Source organism: Maniola jurtina, chromosome 19 (genome assembly GCF_905333055.1).
Source record: "Maniola jurtina chromosome 19, ilManJurt1.1, whole genome shotgun sequence".
Taxonomy (NCBI): Eukaryota; Metazoa; Arthropoda; class Insecta; order Lepidoptera; family Nymphalidae; genus Maniola; species Maniola jurtina.
The window spans coordinates 11,598,246-11,615,935 of NC_060047.1; the positions used below are offsets into that span (position 1 = coordinate 11,598,246).

Here is a 17,690-nt window from a genome sequence, read left to right on the forward strand (position 1 = left end):
GCCCGTCTTATAATAGACCAATTAGTATTTTAGAGAATTAGGTAGCCTGTAGGTATTATATTTATTTTTATCGCATATTTAATTTTACTCAACTTGTCCAACCAAACCCACCGAACTACATAAACCCAGTACTGCAAATTGATCGAAACCTGGAGTACCATTAGCGCTAATACCTAAGTGACCGGGGCGTGGCGGCGCGGGTCCCGCCTTCGATTCCCGCCGCGTGCACCTTGCAATTACCGCGGAAAAAATTACCACCGTTCTTAGCTTAGCGGCTCATGATTCGTGATTTCGTGATTGCAAAATTAAATGCTTTAACTTTTTTTTTTAGTTTTGGTTTGCTGGCTTGAAATGTTAATCTATTTTTGTAGAATTTTAATTTTTTATTAGGGAACCAAATTGTACCTACCTAAGGGTTTATTCGGATCACATCGGGTCGATATCCCACATAATAGTTCCACAGAAAGAGTTCCCACAGGATTTTTAAAATTATCTTGAATTCACACGGATGAAGTTGTGGGCACCATTCAGTCTACTAATAGGTAAATTTTAATTTGGAATAGCTAAGTAGGTGCTACAAGTACCTACCTAGGTACCTAGGTACCCGTGCTCAAGTAGGTATGCGCCGGGATAACCTAACCCGAAGATATAGGTAACTGGTAATGTATGGCACAGCTTTCAAAAATAAACGTTTTTTCTTTCTTTTTTACCTAAGTAATTAAAATAAAACTATAAGGTGAAACAGATATAGGTAAATAGCTACCAGTTACTTATTTGATATTGAAGTTTTCTATCAGGAAGATATAATAAGTGCCTAGGTAGGTACTTACTATTGGTTGATCTTGGCAGGTAGGTAGGTAGGTGGTATTGCACAATTTTATATTAATGAACGCTTAAATCTTTAAGATTGTAAGTAGGTATAGGAAGGACCTAACTCTACGACGTAGTAAAAATACAGTTGGTACCTAAGTATCTGCCTACCTAGTACCTATAGGTACCTACCTATCTACCTATAGTAGGTAGGTACTACTAGCTATATCTAGAACCTAGTAGTAAGTAAGTACCTACTTACTTAGTTCTAAATAGTTGTAGAGCTAATAGAAAGAGAGCCAGCGTGTGCTAGACCTCCGTTATTTTACAACAGCTCAAAGTTTCTCTGCGTATATACGTAAGTACCTAGGTATTGTCCCCAGCACAGGTAGGAACGATCAGCGACTATGAAATTTGGATAAGTAATTATTATCATCAAAAATAATAAAATAGATAGAACTTTTGTTCACTCACTTAACTTCGTGGTTTTCAATGGGTTTTGATTGTTTGAATTATTTTAAAATGATTTATATTTATATTTTAGCACAAGGTCGACCATTTTTCACTGAGAGTTTTTAAAAGAGAGACACGCCACCGACGTGTTGTTGCCACTATAATTATTATTATTGTCTTAGATTTAAAAAAAAAAATTATGGTTTTGTCAACACCTTTTATCATCATCATGTTCAACCCATCGCCGGCTCACTACAGAGCACGGGTCTACTCTTAGAATGAGGGTGAGGGTTTGGCCATGGTCTATCACACTGGCCAAGTGCGGATTGGCCACAGACATGGATTTGGATTGGCAGATTTCACACCTGTTTGAGAACATTATTGAGAACTCTCACAGGTATCCAGGTTTTCTCACTAAGTTTTCCTTCACCGATAGCAATTTGTATTATTGAGAGGTGCTTGCCCGGGATCGAAGCCCAGACCTCCCGAAGAGCTGGCAGACGTTTGAACCACTAGGCTACACGACTCACGGCATGGTAGATAGATAATGCTGGTTCAAAACAACGTAATACCTAATTAGTGATTATTACGCCTTTATCTCAATAATATTCTTCCACAAAGACACTTCAAATGTAAATGAGTGACGATTATTCTAAAAACAGCTAAACTATTTTACATGAATCAGTAGGTCTACCAATTTGTACCAATTTCTCTGATATAAAAACATATTATATTTAATTTGCTACCTGTTAGCAACAATCCGTGCTTTTGAATAGAGAATCTACCTCTGATTCGAAATATCTAATTACAATAAGAAATGTGGCGGTTGCTCTTTTCAAATTATCATTTTAGAATATTAGGTAGGTAGGTATTAGTAGGTAGATAATGCCACATTTTTACGAAAAACTGTGGCAAGGTCATGTCTTAGTAATGCTGAGGTAATGCAAAGATGTAGAAAACCTACTATGCAGTATGCAATGCAGAATCATCATAGATTTCCTATAAGTAGGTACCTACTTACCTAGGTATATATAGGTACAGTTAATAAGTATATTAATTATATTAACTAACATACTTAGAATAAGTTTCTTACTAACATACATTATATTATAATTTAGTTACTAACATAGGTTAAGATGGTTACTAACATAATATTGTGGGCCTTTGTTACTTGAGAAAGTAAATAAAGATTAAGATCAGTAACATAATATTGTAAGTATACCTACCTATAGGTACCTATTCACCTAAAAGCAGTGACGGATTAAGACTACTTGGTGCCCTAAGCAATCCATGCCTGTGGGCCCCCCTATCCGCATGTCAACTAGAATCGGTCTTTAAACCTTTACCGCCTAAAAACATTAGTTTTTTGTAAAATACGATGATGAGATGTAACATACTTTAGAAGTGGAGTAGTTAGGACAACAATAAAAAAACCGGCCAAGTGCGAGTCGGACTCGCGCACCGAGGGTTCCGTACTCGGGTATTTTTTTGACATTTTGCTCGATAAATCAAAAACTATTATGCATAAAAATAAATAAAAATCTGTTTTAGAATATACAAGTAAAGCCCTTACACATTATGATACCCCACTTGGTATAGTTATCTTACTTTGAAAATTTAAACATATTTAAGGTTTTTATGACGTATTAAAAAAAACTACTGACTAGATCTCGTTCAAACCAATTTTCGGTGGAAGTTTGCATGGTAATGTACATCATATATTTTTTTAGTTTTATCATTCTCTTATTTTAGAAGTTAAAGGGAGGGGGGGGGGACACATTTTACCACTTTGGAAGAGTCTCTCGCGCAAACTATTCAGTTTACATATAATAAAATTGTAGTAAAGTGGTGTCTGTACAATGGAAATATATAAAAAAAAAGTAGCAGGTGTTGTTATTATATCGATGCCGAACCGATTTTTTTTGTCTGTTTGTCTGTGTGTTTGTGCACGCTAATATCAGAAACGGATTATTCGATTTAGATACGGTTTTCACTAATATATTGTAATAAGCTTCACTTAACATTTAGTGTTTATTTCATGTCAATCGGTTCATAAATAAAACAGTTATGTCAATTTAAAGAATCACGGCGAACATTCACTATTCCACGCGAACGAAGTCGCGGGCACAGCTAGTCTACTTACTAAGTTTCAACAGTATAGGTCTTATAGACAGACAGACAGACATGACGAATCTATAAGGGTTCCGTTTTTTGCCATTTGGCTACGGAACCCTAAAAAGCATAATTTATTTATTTATTGAAATGCGCCTTGCGGCTTTCGGGGGCATTCGAATCCTTAGGACGGATTTTTTTTGTGCTTCTTCTGGTGCCCCCTCAGACGTGATGCCCTAGGCAATTGCTTAATTTGATTAAGGGTTAATCCGTCACTGCCTAAAAGCAAGCAGGTAGGTACTTAGGTTCTACCTATTAAGCATATAATTTTGCGCTATTAAAAGAGAAGATTTTAAATAATAGGTACCTATCCTTATTATTCGGCTCACGCTCAAGTTCAATTATTGTGCATGGAGTAGCTAGGTACTGCAACCATTTATGGGATGGCTCTACCAAGTAAGTAGGTACCTACCAGTTAATGCATTGGATTCGGTGGACCGCCGGGTGTCATTGGTGGCGCTGGAGAAATTATTCTATGGTTCAAAGTTTGGAACATCAGCGCGAAGTTGCCTATTCTGTATGATATTTTTCAGAGAATATACTTACCCAAGAACTTTTTGATCTGGTTCCTCCGTCACCTTTCTACTGTATCGTACTACCGCAAGGCATCGTCAAAGTCTGCACCAGTCATGTAAATCTTTCTTTTAAATTAATGTAAGTAGGTAGGTATAATCTATTGATGAAAACTGTAAAAATTTGTAGTTTAAAAGATCTAAGCGTAGTAGGTACCTAGTAAGTAGGTAGGTATAGGGCCAGACAGCAAGAAGCGACTTTGTTTTTATGTAGAGATTAATTGTTTAATAAGAAAGTTGTGTTTTTTTTAATAAGTTGTAACAATAAAGAGAAAAATAAATGAAAACTGGACACGGAAGCACTGTTTTTTTATTGTTCTAAGACCTTTCTTCCTAAAAATATCTAGTCTTCATTCTTTAATCACGCGCCTACCTACCTACTAGAGGGCGCCAGGATATTGATTGCACCCGGGCCTTCGCTACATGGCTAAAGCTAACCCTGAGCACAAATAATAATTTAAATGCTTACCTAAATTATTATCAACTAATAAGTAGGTAAAATAATTGTCAACAAACAGATAGATATCTACTTAAAGTAGGTACCTACGTGGCATCAAAGTTTTCACATTAAAACCTACAAGTGCCATTAAACCGAGTCCACACCTACGGCGCATGCGTACAAAATACAAATACACCTGTTTACCTAAAAATAGACTTGTGAACTTCTATTCATATCTACCAAGCGGTGCTGGTTTAGTGGTTAGAGTTCGTCCTCTTATTCGGTAGGTCTGGGGTACGATTTCGACATAAGTAGATCTAACTTTTCAGAGTTAGGTAGTAGGTAGTCCTAGGTAGAGTACTCGACAGGTCGAGATGGCAATTGGGGTGTAAGGGGGGAAGGGGGGATACCCCGCACACCCGCGTTATGTCGCATCGGGTAGCGCAAGGGTTGTGTGGGTGTGCGGGGCGTCCCCCCCCGATTGCCATGTCGACCTGTCGCGAACTATATGCGCGTTTTAGGTGTAACTAGGTATCACTTGCTTTAACTGAAGGAAAACATCGTGACGAATGAGATACCATACCTGCATGCCTGAGAGTCCTCCAAAAGTGTGTGAAGTCTGCCAATCCATACTAATCTATGATAATAAGTATCTACTTATTATGAAGAGGTATAGTAAGTTTATTTGTAGGGGCTAATCTCTGGAACTACTGAACTGATTTTGAAAATTCTTTCTTCAGTTAAAAACTACATTATTACTGAATAATATTCCTAAATATTTAGGCTATATCTTATTTTCAAAAAATGGAGGTCCCTACGAAAATTGTACTTAGGTACTTAGGTATCTAATAAGGCTACCCGTGAGAAGCCGGGACGAGTTGCTAGTCTCCCGATAAATTTATTATTGGCCTATGGTTAATGTAGGTATCGAGTGGGCTTTGGCCTAAAGCCTTCTGATTAGAAGAGGAGAGCCGTGCTCCGTAGTAGGCCGGCAATGACTCAAGTACCTACTACACAACCTCGCTGGCGCAATGGTAAGTGCTGTGGATGGGAGTACCCAGGTTTGATTCGCCACAGGTGCAATTTCATCATCATCATCATCATCAGCCTGTGGACGTCCACTGTTGGACATAGGCCTTCCCTACTTCCCTATAGAGCGCCACCACACCCGGTCCTCAGCCTTCCTCATCCAGCCACTTCCCGCCAGCCGCTTTATATCGTCGGTCCATCGTGCTGGAGGGCGTCCCAAGGTGCAATTTGGAAGTTAACAATTTCTAATCTGCCTCTGGTCTTATCTGGTGGGAGATTTGGCCGTGGTCACCAGTCAAACCCATGCTACCGAACGATTTAGCCTTCCGATACGATGCCATGTGTCCGACCGCTTGACCCATCCACTCCATCTGACCGCTTACCTACAACTTAGAGTCCATCGTCACTTACCTAGGTACCTACCACCAGGTGAGATCAGCTAAGTATTCTAAGACAGAGTCTAACTAAAATACTTTAAGTAAGTACCTATAGTATTTTATTACTTTTATGAACTACTACCTGATGCCCGCGACTTCGTTCGCGTGGATGTGGGTTTTTTACGATTCCCGTGGGAACTCTTTGATTATCCGGGATAAAAAGTAGCTTATGTGCTAATCCAGGGTATAATCTATCTCCGTTCTAAATTTCAGCCCAATCCGTCCAGTAGTTTTTGCGTGAAGGAGTAACAAACATACACACACACACACACACACATACAAACTTTCTCCTTTATAATATTAGTGTGATATAGTGTGATGCCTCTTTTATGAACATATATACCTGCTTACCTAAATAAATAATTAAGATTTTATTTCAGACCCACATAATGTTTCTACAAATAGGTCCATATATAAAGTTAGTGTGTTAATAACAATAATTCCTTATAATTAGGTATATAGTAATGTTATAGCTACCTACCTACCTAATTTAAAGGTTTGTAATCCATATTGAGGAATTTAACCCGTAAACGGTCAAAGTAATTCGAGTTACGACGTTCTAGCTAATGTGCCAAATATGGCACAAAGATTTAATGAACTTTTGAATGGCGTGTAATTTGTAGTAAAGCGTTTTGATTATCAATGTAGGAGTAGGACCTAAGCAGGTAGCTACTTACCTACTAGATACTTTTTATGACACTAGGATATTAATAACAAATTATTTTAAGATTGTTAATTAATGTGAGAGAAAGTTGGTAGGCCTCTATGAGACCTATTAAATAATTATCACCTTCAGTAGATACGTCATTATTTAACAAATTCAACAATTGAAAGTCGAAAAGTGTACAATGTTGGGTAGGTACCCAATTTGATTAATTCATTTTACTTATTTAATTAATGTAACAAATAGCCCGTAAATAATTATTTAATTAGTAGGTATATACCTACCTACCTAATTAAGATTTTTGCTTATCAGTGAGAAAATACCTAAAATGGAATCTAAAAACTAACTTACCTAGGCCAATTACAATATTACGTTTGAATTAAATTGAATTTTAATAACGACTCATTTCAAATTATTTCTGCTCTCTTAAATAAATAGGTAATTATGTACCTACTGTGAAATTTCTAGCATTTGATACCTAGGTAGGTAGGTACCTACTCTATCTACATATTATGTACTCTGTAATTAACCAGATAAGTGTTAAAGAGGTTTTTACCCTAGTAGACTTATTTAATATACCTACCGCATATTTAGTTAGTTAGTGACACCACCTTTGCACGGGAAAATAGCTGAAACTATTTTATTGAAAATAATTTAGCTCTAGGTATGGCAAAACAAAAATTCTACAGTAAAATAGGGAGTAACAGCTAGTTTACAATTCTTATATTATTATTATGTATTAAAAATAAAGAAAAGAAGAAGATCTAGGTAGGTAATATAAATTCACCCAGACAAAGGCGTGGATCACAGCTTGTTCAGATTTTTGCCCTGCCCTATCTCTATTTATACCTACTTGATTCTTAATAAACTATGTATGGTGAAATAGAACTATATACCTACCTAGGTATTAAGAAAAATATAATTTATAAACCGTGGGAAATGTCGCGGGAAACAGCAAGTTCAGTAGCTCCTACCTACTTTAGAGATGTGAACGTATAAATCTGTAAAGTCCATCCCAATAGCATAAAACAGTCACACACGTATGAAAAATCCTTGAAAATGGAGCAAAAACAAATCAACACTGACATTATTTATCTATCTTGTTAAAATACGCACTTTTTGAAGATACGACGTTTTGCCAGAAATGCGTCTGCCGTGGACGGTAAATATACTATGGCGAAATATAGAACCTTCAAAAAGTACGTAGGCAATTGATCACGGTATCAATGACCCGGAATAGGCAGGTAGGTACGTGGTATCAATATTAGTAGGTACGTAGAATTGCGAAAGTTTAAAGCAAAAATTAAAAAAAAACATGTTTTGAATTTAGTCGCGGGGACTGAGGAATTTGAGCGCGTTCGCCGGCTGCGCGTCGAGGAGTGGCGCGAGGAGTGGAGCCGAGCGGGAGGGAGCGGAGAGGGAGCGAGGAGGAGACGGCGCTGATTGGGCGGCGCCGCGGGGCAGGCCGCCACGCCCCGCCGGAGCCCCGCTCGCGCCGGCCGCGCCAGTGTCCGCCAGACTGCCGAGCGCGCCGGGCCTCCCGCTCCCCGCGCCTCGCTCGGCCACGACGCGTTCCGACCATCCCAAATCCAAAACCAAAACTTAACAGTTAACCCGTCGCGAGTGCATTATGACACTTGTCACATCAGTGAGCTAGCGGGCAGTGACAGTGTCCTATCATATAATATTTATGCCGATGTGTATGTGTTCACGTGTTGTGTAGTGTTCGCTTTGGGCCCGTGACGAAAAACATTCGTGGTGGCCAGCGGAGCCCTGCACCCGGGCTCGGGGCGAGCTTTCATGGCTCAGCCTAGGGTACGTACCACGCCCAAGCACGTGAGTTTGACAGTAGTCACACACCTTGGAAAGATCTTCCATTGTATCTCCTTTCATTAGGCTCTACTTATAACTTATAGCTGAGATACTAGTGTCATATAGTGCTCTTAAGTCATGAATTCATGACTATGTTAAATCGTTATACTATAATAAATCGTTCCTTGATAGGTCCATATCAGGCCTGGCTGGCTATAGGACATTCAGCGTTTAATCTGTAGTGTCATATAAAAGTCTACATCAAACCTCTATATATAGTAAATACATCGTATTTAATAGATAATAAAGGGAATAATGGCACAATAGCGTATTAAACCTAATCATTTTCCGTTACATTTTATTATTGATTAACAAGATGTGAGACTAATAGGTAACTAACTATTCAATAGTTAATTAAATCACATCCAAATAATGTTCTATGTCATACATCAAAATAATGTCTTATGTCAAACACATCATAAATAGTGTCGTATGTCAAAGTCTTATAAAGTACTATTAATCATTTACGGGTTAAGTCCTTTTAATCGGTCACTTCAAAATAAAGTGAGGTGCTTGTAGTTAGCTATTCCCTAGTCATATATAAACCTATTTAATCATATCTTTTGGTATGTAGAGAGTAGAGACATATTAAAATAATGTTATCAAAGCAAACCTCAGAACTAAAGATATTTAAGTAGGTAGGTACCTATATCATGCAGAACTTATAAGTCGTTATTAAAATCCCAATGTCGATTAATTCAAAATAATTACCTATCTTCCGCTATAGAGTCTTAATTGTGAATGATTTTGTAATAAGTGTCTATTTTTGTAGCATTAACCTCATAAAAACAATGAACCAATTACAATGCAGTGACTAGATAACTAGCATAATCTTGATTAAAATGAAATTATGCTAAATTAGTGAACAAACACCTACAGGTCGAGAAATGGTCCGATTAATTACCAAACTCTACTTATTATAATGCGTTAAAAATAAAAGAAGAAAGGACTTTCCGCCATATTGTGACATCTTAACTAGAAATAGGTATATTTTTGAAGAAAGTAAAAATCGCTCGCCCTTCAGTGATTTGAAAAACCAAAAGTCTGACAAGTTATGATATCAGTGGATTGTGTCCGAGGCGATATATCAATGTGTCTAGTCACAGGGGAGCTATTTTAACAAGTTGGACGCGTTTAGAATATATTATAGAGTTTTAGAATGCGTAGCCCAACCGCCGACGCATTACTGGCGTTAATGAAAACGAAACGAGCGCTTTGCGGCAGTAAAAGCTTAGATAACGCGTTTTGTAACAATAACCTGTCGTTCGAGTTAGAAAAATTGATAAATGAACATTTTCTTGAACTGTTTTAAATCAAATCCAATACCAGTTCCATAAAACCAACGCACCTATCTATAGAGATAGATAGATAGAGTTCGAAGATAGATTTATTTAAATATCACTACGTAGGTGCTTAAACAGAAATTTAAAGAAATAAAAGAGTTTTAGCATCATTATCTTGGATAGGTAAAGAAGTAGCTAGGTATATATAAATTGGTGCTATAAGCATTTGAGACATGCAAAAGATTAAGTTGATACAATTAATACGAGTAAATATGAAACATACTTCAGATAATTAAAACTATATAACTATAACTATAGGATTTTATTCAAAAGATTGTGCTGCATATATGGCAACGACCTTTGAAATTAAAAAAAAATTAATTGGCAATGAACAATGTTAAGTTACAAAATAGAGAACAAAAACAGTAGGTACCTATTGTAGTACCTACTGCCTAGTGCCTATCTACTTACAATATAAATAAATAAAAAAAAAACGAAATTTTGAATTGTTACAAGTTTACAATTTTGGGATTAGGACATTGTAACTTCTTACTATTATGTTCCCATTGTAGCAAAACAAAAACGCAAAACAAATGGGTTCGTAAATTTTAAAAAATGACCGGTTATTCAAATTGTTACAAATTTTAATTAGATTAAAATATTATACTAATACTTTTTACTATTTTCTCTTACTCTACTTTGTAACAAAACGAAAACGCAAACAATTATACAAAGTTGTGACTTACTTTGGGAATAGGAAATTATTTTCTTTACGTATTAACAAAACGAAAACCAAACAATATATTTAAATTACTTACTTCAAAAAGAAACAATCGCTCTGATTTTTCAAATTGTTGCAACGTAGATTCTTATTACTATTTAAAAAGTTACAAAAGCAAGCAAACTTTGTAAGCGAATCAGAATAGGTTTTGTGCATTTGTGAGCATTTGTATCGGACACCTGATGGCACAGTTTGTTGAAATGTGTCTAACAATAAATGAGATAAAATGGCTTCCAGCGGGGAGTCTATTGTGGACTGCTCTTATGGGATAGGGATCGGGACGGTACGTAGGTAAAGCTGCCTTCCGCGCCAAACAAGCTAAGTCAAATAGTTGTCGATTTTGAGTTGATGACATTTTCAGTTTCTATTCTGGATGCATTAAACAAAAACTATTAAGGCTGACAGTGGCGTATCATCGCATTTTACAATCAATTATAGTTTGTCAAATATGATTCTATAAATAAGATACAACAGCTTCCGTCGGTTAATATATTCGGGTCTGCTCTTATGGGATAGAAATCGGGATTCAAGATAATAGGTAGGTGTCGTTCTCTAGCTAAAATAAAATGAACCAAATGGTCCACTTTAAATTTTTATGCAGCACCCCAAAAACCAATGGACTAGTTGCTTAAACCTACTGCTCTAAATTTAATCAAAATCGGTTTATTACAATCCAAGAGAGGTACCTACAACTTGATAAAAATTGAATGAGGGCGACGGATAAGCGAGCCTAAGATTAAAATAAAATATTTTTCTATAGAACTGTCTATTAATTAATAGTGTTTCATAGTTTGAAATTTTGAGTGAGGTCAATATATAAAGGTTAAATTAACTAAAGGAAAAATGTATAATGTGCCTAAACAAAAATCTTTAAACATATAGCTGTATTAGTAGTTATATAAAACTAGGCATTTTATTTTAAACAACGATCAATGTTAAAATGCCCTTTTCGCTACTAATAACAACTACTAATTTGACAAGTCCATGACACGATGAGCTCATAGATTTACTATGATTCGAATTTCCTTCGTGTACCAAATAGGGCACACGGATGATTCGACTGCTCCGCATGTACCACATAAGGTACGGTGCACTGCTGACGGGTTAATCAAATAGCAGTTTCTCTTAAGGGCCCATATGCAAAATTTTGCGACTTTTGGAAGCATTTTATTTGAAAACTATAAATAGAATAACTTTAATGTGAATCATAAATGAGCGTTTTGGGCCTCTAATTTTCTAAATTCTTCAAGAAATAAAAACACGACTGGATAAAATTCCTCTAAAGATATTGTTCCGAAAACTGCTCCAAATATTCATAATCTTTTATTTATATTTCAATCGGAAATGCTAATTATCATTTTTTTACTTTTTTTACTGTGAAAAATTAGTTTCCAAAAATACCTTGCGGCCAACATTGCCTTATTGCCTTATTCTACTTACATACTACTTAGAATAAATCTACCCTTCTAAATTTTTGCTAGGTTCTTCAAGTCTCTTAATAGATAGCAGTTTCTTAAAAGAAGTACTTTTCGGTAGAGTATCTACTCTACAGTGAATAGATTGATCCTTCACACATTTTTGCTTGGTTATGATCACTTAAAATAGTACAATTTCCCAAATATCGATTTCCAAATTTCTCGCTCATGTCTCGAATCTTGCATTTTGTACTTAGCTGCATTTTAAACGGACGTAGGCAAAGTAACAAGCGGCTTTAGACGCACGGTTGGGCACAAAAGGGCCTATCTCGGAAACCAACAATAAAATTCAATTGACAATGAAAAGAAAAAACTTAGTTCGCGCCACAAAGAACCCTAACGGAACACTCGGGGACGACTTTCTAAAAGATTTAGGGTTGTATTGTTTTTGTTTAGCCAGGTACATGTCGAATTTAATCCGTCCCTTTCAATACTAGTTATTTGAGATTTTTTTATATACTGGGATGAAATCAAAAAAATAAATCGTCACAAAATAGATTATATAACAGCCATAAATAATATTAGACAAGACATTTGCAATTAAAATTATGCTACGATATTACAATACAACTAGATGATATTCACGATTTCATCCGCATGGATTTTTGGAATATTTAAATTTTCGGGATAAAAATAGCCTATGTTACATTCCAGGTCTTTAAATATAGGTATCTATCTATGCAAGCAAAATAACGACAATTGCGTTGCTCGGTGCTCCGTTTCGCATTATCTATATTCTATACTAATAAATAAAATTGGAGTGTCTGTCTGTAATTTCGAAATAACTACCGCATATTAAGTTCATATGGTCATTTGAACGATACTATAACTGAATCACACGTTTTTAAAATTTTTGTCTGTCTGTCTGTCTGTCTGTCTGTTTGAAAAGGCTCGTGATAACGGCTGAACCGATTTTGACGGGACTTTCACAGACAAGTAGAGAATTGACCAGGGAGTAACATAGGCTACTTTTTAACCGACTTTCAAAAAGGGAGTTGTGTTTTTCTACCTATGTACACCGAAATCTCCGAGATTTCTGAACCGATTTGCGTCATTTCTTTTTTAATCGATAGAGGAACTTTGCGACATTGTTTCATAAAAAATTTGGAGTCCAACTCCTCAATCCTGATGCTGCAGGGGATCTGACCAATCCACGCGGGCGAAGCTGCGGGCATCAGCTAGTATATAAATATATATTCTAAGTAGGGGTGTACAGCAATATACCTATAAGCAAGATAAATAAGTACGCATTCTAAATGTGGAATTTAAGAGCCTATTTTAAAATAGTAACGGAGGTATAGTAGCATATAATCCGACATATAGTGTCATATAATTAAATAATTCCGTATATGTAGAGACATATAATTTCATACAATTTATAAAACTGTTCTTCGGCAGGTGTAGCAAATTAAGAACAAACATTGTTAAACTCTAAATTATAAAAATGATCGCGTAATATTATAATAACAACTGCATTTGCGAAAATCTGCTAAAATAACTAAATTATATGTATTTGAATTATACTTACATTAACTAGGTTATTTTTAAAGTGACTAACTACCTAACTTAAATGCAGAGAAAAACCGGCCAAGTGCGAGTCAGACTCGCGCACTGAGGGTTCCGTACTCGGGTATTTTTCCAACATTTTGCACGATAAATCAAACGGATGGATGGACAGACGGACAGACAGACAGACAACGAAGTGATCCTATAAGGGTTCCGTTTTCCTTTTGAGGTATGGAACCCTAACAAAATAATGAAACTTTTAATTTCCAGGTGGGTCAATATCATACCTACCAGCTAGGCGGCTAAAAAATGAAATAAAGATAGAATCATAATAATATTACTTATATATTAATAGGTAAGTTAGTTCTCATTGCTTAAAAAAAATAATTGAAATAGAACCTAAAAGTCATTCAATTAGATGCAAATTACACTTTTTGGATGTCAAATTCGAAGTAGTTAAAGTTAATACTTAATATGTTAACGTTTTCGATGTATAGTTAACGTTAACTAATAGACCTCCCTAACATTTATAGGTACGTCATCCATCCATACAGTCATACAGTGTTATAGACTTAACAGTGTTAATAGATATACGTTATCAGAAAATTACAAAAAAATAGCCAAGTTGTTATACAAATAAACAAAGTGAAAAGGACTATCAAATAAAAAAATTGCTAACCGTTGATTTTGTAGGTAGGTACGTCATATCTAGTCCGATACTTGTTTATAGATAAGGAGATTAAAAATACAGTAGCTGGGTTTGATATTAATTATCATTTAGTAATAATAAAATGGGAGATAGGCGCATTTCTTCTGGGTTTGAAAACGTACAGCTTTGCCGTCGGGAAAAATGCATCGACGCGTTGCATCGAGAAATGCAGCGCAATAGACAATTTATTTTTAAAATCGTTTTTTCATAAAATGGATTCTTGTTCTTTTGGCCAAATAATTTTTATTTTCGGTTATTATGTTATAAGTACATAATATATTCTGCTAATATTAGAAATGTATTGAATAACATACTTACCCATTACCCATGAGAAAATAAAATATTATACTATTTTGTAGAGTTTGTACAATATTTATTGTTCTAAAGTTTATATATACCTGCATAAATAAGTAAAATTGTGAATATTTATATATAATATTAAAAAATAGAAAAATTATTATTAATCATATTTCATCCGCGTCCGCATTTCGTCCTCGTGGACTTAAGTTTTTTTTAAAATCCCACGAGAACTCTTTGATTTTCAGGGATAAAAATAAGCCTATGTCTGTATCCGGGATATAATCCATTTTCGTAACAAATCACATCAATATCGATTAAAAGGTTGGATCGTGAAAACATAACAGACGGGCACAGTTTTGCTTTATAATATCAGCTTTGAATTTTGGGTAGAGTAAGTAAGAAGTTACTAAATAATACTTATTATTGCAAAAGTACTACTCACTACTAAAAATATAAAAAATAAAAAAAAAATAAAAAAATAGTTAATTTTTTTTTTCGCTTATGGCAAAACAGTATATATTGGAAGGCTTTTAGCCTAGAAAAATTAAACAATGACTTACCAAAAAAAAAAAAGAACAGAAGCACAGATAATTCATTAATACATAAGCAATTGGGTATATTTTTTTTAAATAATCTAAGGCAAAGACCACGCCTCTGGCGCCTTCAAAACATTAGCAAACATAGGTCTTAGACGTCTTAGTGTGCCTACCTAACTACATTCAGTCTTAATCTGATAAGCGTAGCTATAACGCTTATGTATTACAATCAGGTTTGAGGATAAACAATATCGTATATGGTCGGTCACATAATATTACTGACACTTCTAGAACTAAGAATACTTTTTATAATATTTAGATCATAGATGATGCCCGCGACTACGTCTGCCTGGATTTAGGTTTTGAATCCCGTGGGAACTTTTTCATTTTCTGGGATAAAAAGTAGCCTATGTCCGGGATACAAGCTATTATGCTATAACAAGATGTAGTAGCAAGAATTCGGTTATAATAGTTATTATACTATTGAATTAACTATAACTTATGAATTTTCCGGGATAAAAAAATGTAGCCTATTTGTCAATGACATAGATAATTGTAGTCAATGTGCATATTATAACAGCATAGCCTAGCAGTTAGGACATTCGCCTCCTAATCGGAGGTCAGGGGTTCGATCCCGGGCAATGTACCTTTAACTTTTTGGAGTTTTGGGCCCTTTAAACGATTAAATATCACTTGCTTGCAAATACCAATTTTTATGAAAAATGACGGACTTTCATACAAATTTTAATCTCCTATTTGATCCCCTTAGGATAGGCATTTCCAAAAATCCTTTCTCAGTGAATGCCTAAGTTATAAAGAGGAACCTAATGTCAAAATTTTAAGTTTTATCATGTATGATAGTGGTCTTCGATTGAAAATAAATTTAAATACATTAATAACTGTAAATAAAATTCTTAAGATTCTCTTTGTAAACTTGAAATGCATTTAATTACGTAACACAGTTAATATATTGTGAATAAAATTATGTGTAAAGCAATATGAAAATTAACATAAATTTTCATTTAAATCGACACGATGACCTAGCGTTGTTCTTAGATCCATACTAATATTAAAAATACGAAACTGTCTGTCCGTCTGTCTGTCTTTTACCTTTTTATGGCCCATCCATTTAAGCGATTTTGACGAAAAGTAGGTTGCAACTCCAGATACGGAAATAAGCTACTTTTATCCCGGGCGGGAAATCCAAGAGTTCTCACGGGATTTTAAAATCAAAAATCCTCGAATAGTCGCGGGCATCAATCGACATATTTTAATAGGTATACTAATAAATGCAAAAATGTGTTTGTTTGTGGATAGCAATCCCGTGTAGGAGAGGCCAAATTTTTAACTACTAGCTACACTATTAAAATGAATTTTCTATGGATATAATCAAAGACCTGGAGAGTGATATAAGCTAGTTTTTATCCCGGAGAATCAAAGAGTTCCCATAGGATTTGCCCACGCGGACCAAATCGCGGCCATCATCTAAAACTAATAAATTCACACGCTGAGAACATTGACGCAGAAGAATAAATTAAGAATTATAATTATAAACAAAAGTTCGTTGTGTATTTAATATAACATTAACTAAGTTTGTTGCTAATTTATTTTTACATAAAAATTATCATTTGGTTTCATGCCTGACCGCGGTTTCTAATTTTCGGTGTAAAGATGGTATTAGTAAGTTTTTAGGGTTCCGTACTTAAAAGGGTAAAAACAGAGCCCTATTAATGTCACTCTGCTGTCTTTATGTCTGTCCGTCTGTCCATCTTTTCGTCTGTTTGTCTGCGTGTCACAGGTCTCTAACTAAATAAGAAAACAAACTTGAAAGTTATTTTACCCAAAACTTGAATTAGAAATTCAATTAAATTATTTTGTGGGAGGGCTCACCTCCCCTATGAAATATAGCCTATGTCACTCAGAAATAATGTTTCTAGTGATGAAAGAATTTTCTAATTCGATTAACTAGTTCCAGAGATTACTTCCTACAAACAAACGTACAAACTTTACCTCTTTGTAAATTAGTACTTTAGATTAAACTAGATGCTACCTTGTCAGCGTGGATTTACCTATTTTAAAAAAATCCATGTAAACTTTTTAATTACAAAAAATAGGCTATGTCCTTCTCCGGGATGTAAGCTATCCCCTGTACCTATGTCATCAAAATTAGTTAACAAGTGTAAATAAAAAATTTATAACACCCCAGACAAGTGAAGGTTACAGTAACTAGAAAAGAGCTGATAACTTTCAAACGGCTGAACCGATTTTCTTGGATTATAGCTAAGAACACTCGACCAAGCCACCTTTCAAACAAAAAAACTAAATCAAAATCGGTTCATTAGTTTAGGAGCTACGAGGCCACAGACAGATACACAGATATACAGATACCCAGATACACACGTCAAACTTATAACACCCCTCTTTTTGTGTCGGGGGTTAAAAACAGATCGGTCGTGAAAATCTAGCCGGTAGACACACTTTCACATATTTTATAATATTAGTATGGAATCATAGACGTGGAATATGGATGTATGTATTTTAACTTAGTAGGCTAAGTGGGAAATAGGTTTAGTGTTATACCTACTTTTAAAGTTTCGTGTTTTTGAATATTTGTTGAATAATAATTTGTTTCTAATTTCATTTTATATTCAT

General features: G+C 35.2%; 1 protein-coding gene across 3 annotated transcripts in view; it reads left to right on the forward strand.

The window, feature by feature from the left end:
- The first annotated feature begins 8,094 nt into the window (after window positions 1-8,094).
- LOC123875258 (homeobox protein homothorax) overlaps window positions 8,095-17,690 on the forward strand; it is a 476,104-nt gene continuing 466,508 nt past the window's right edge. For all 3 annotated transcript variants that reach the window (XM_045921002.1, XM_045921003.1, XM_045921004.1), the window contains exon 1: window positions 8,095-8,391. In XM_045921002.1, coding sequence (XP_045776958.1) covers window positions 8,377-8,391 — 15 coding nt within the window. In that variant the 5' untranslated portion in view covers window positions 8,095-8,376. The remainder of the gene's footprint in view (window positions 8,392-17,690) is intronic.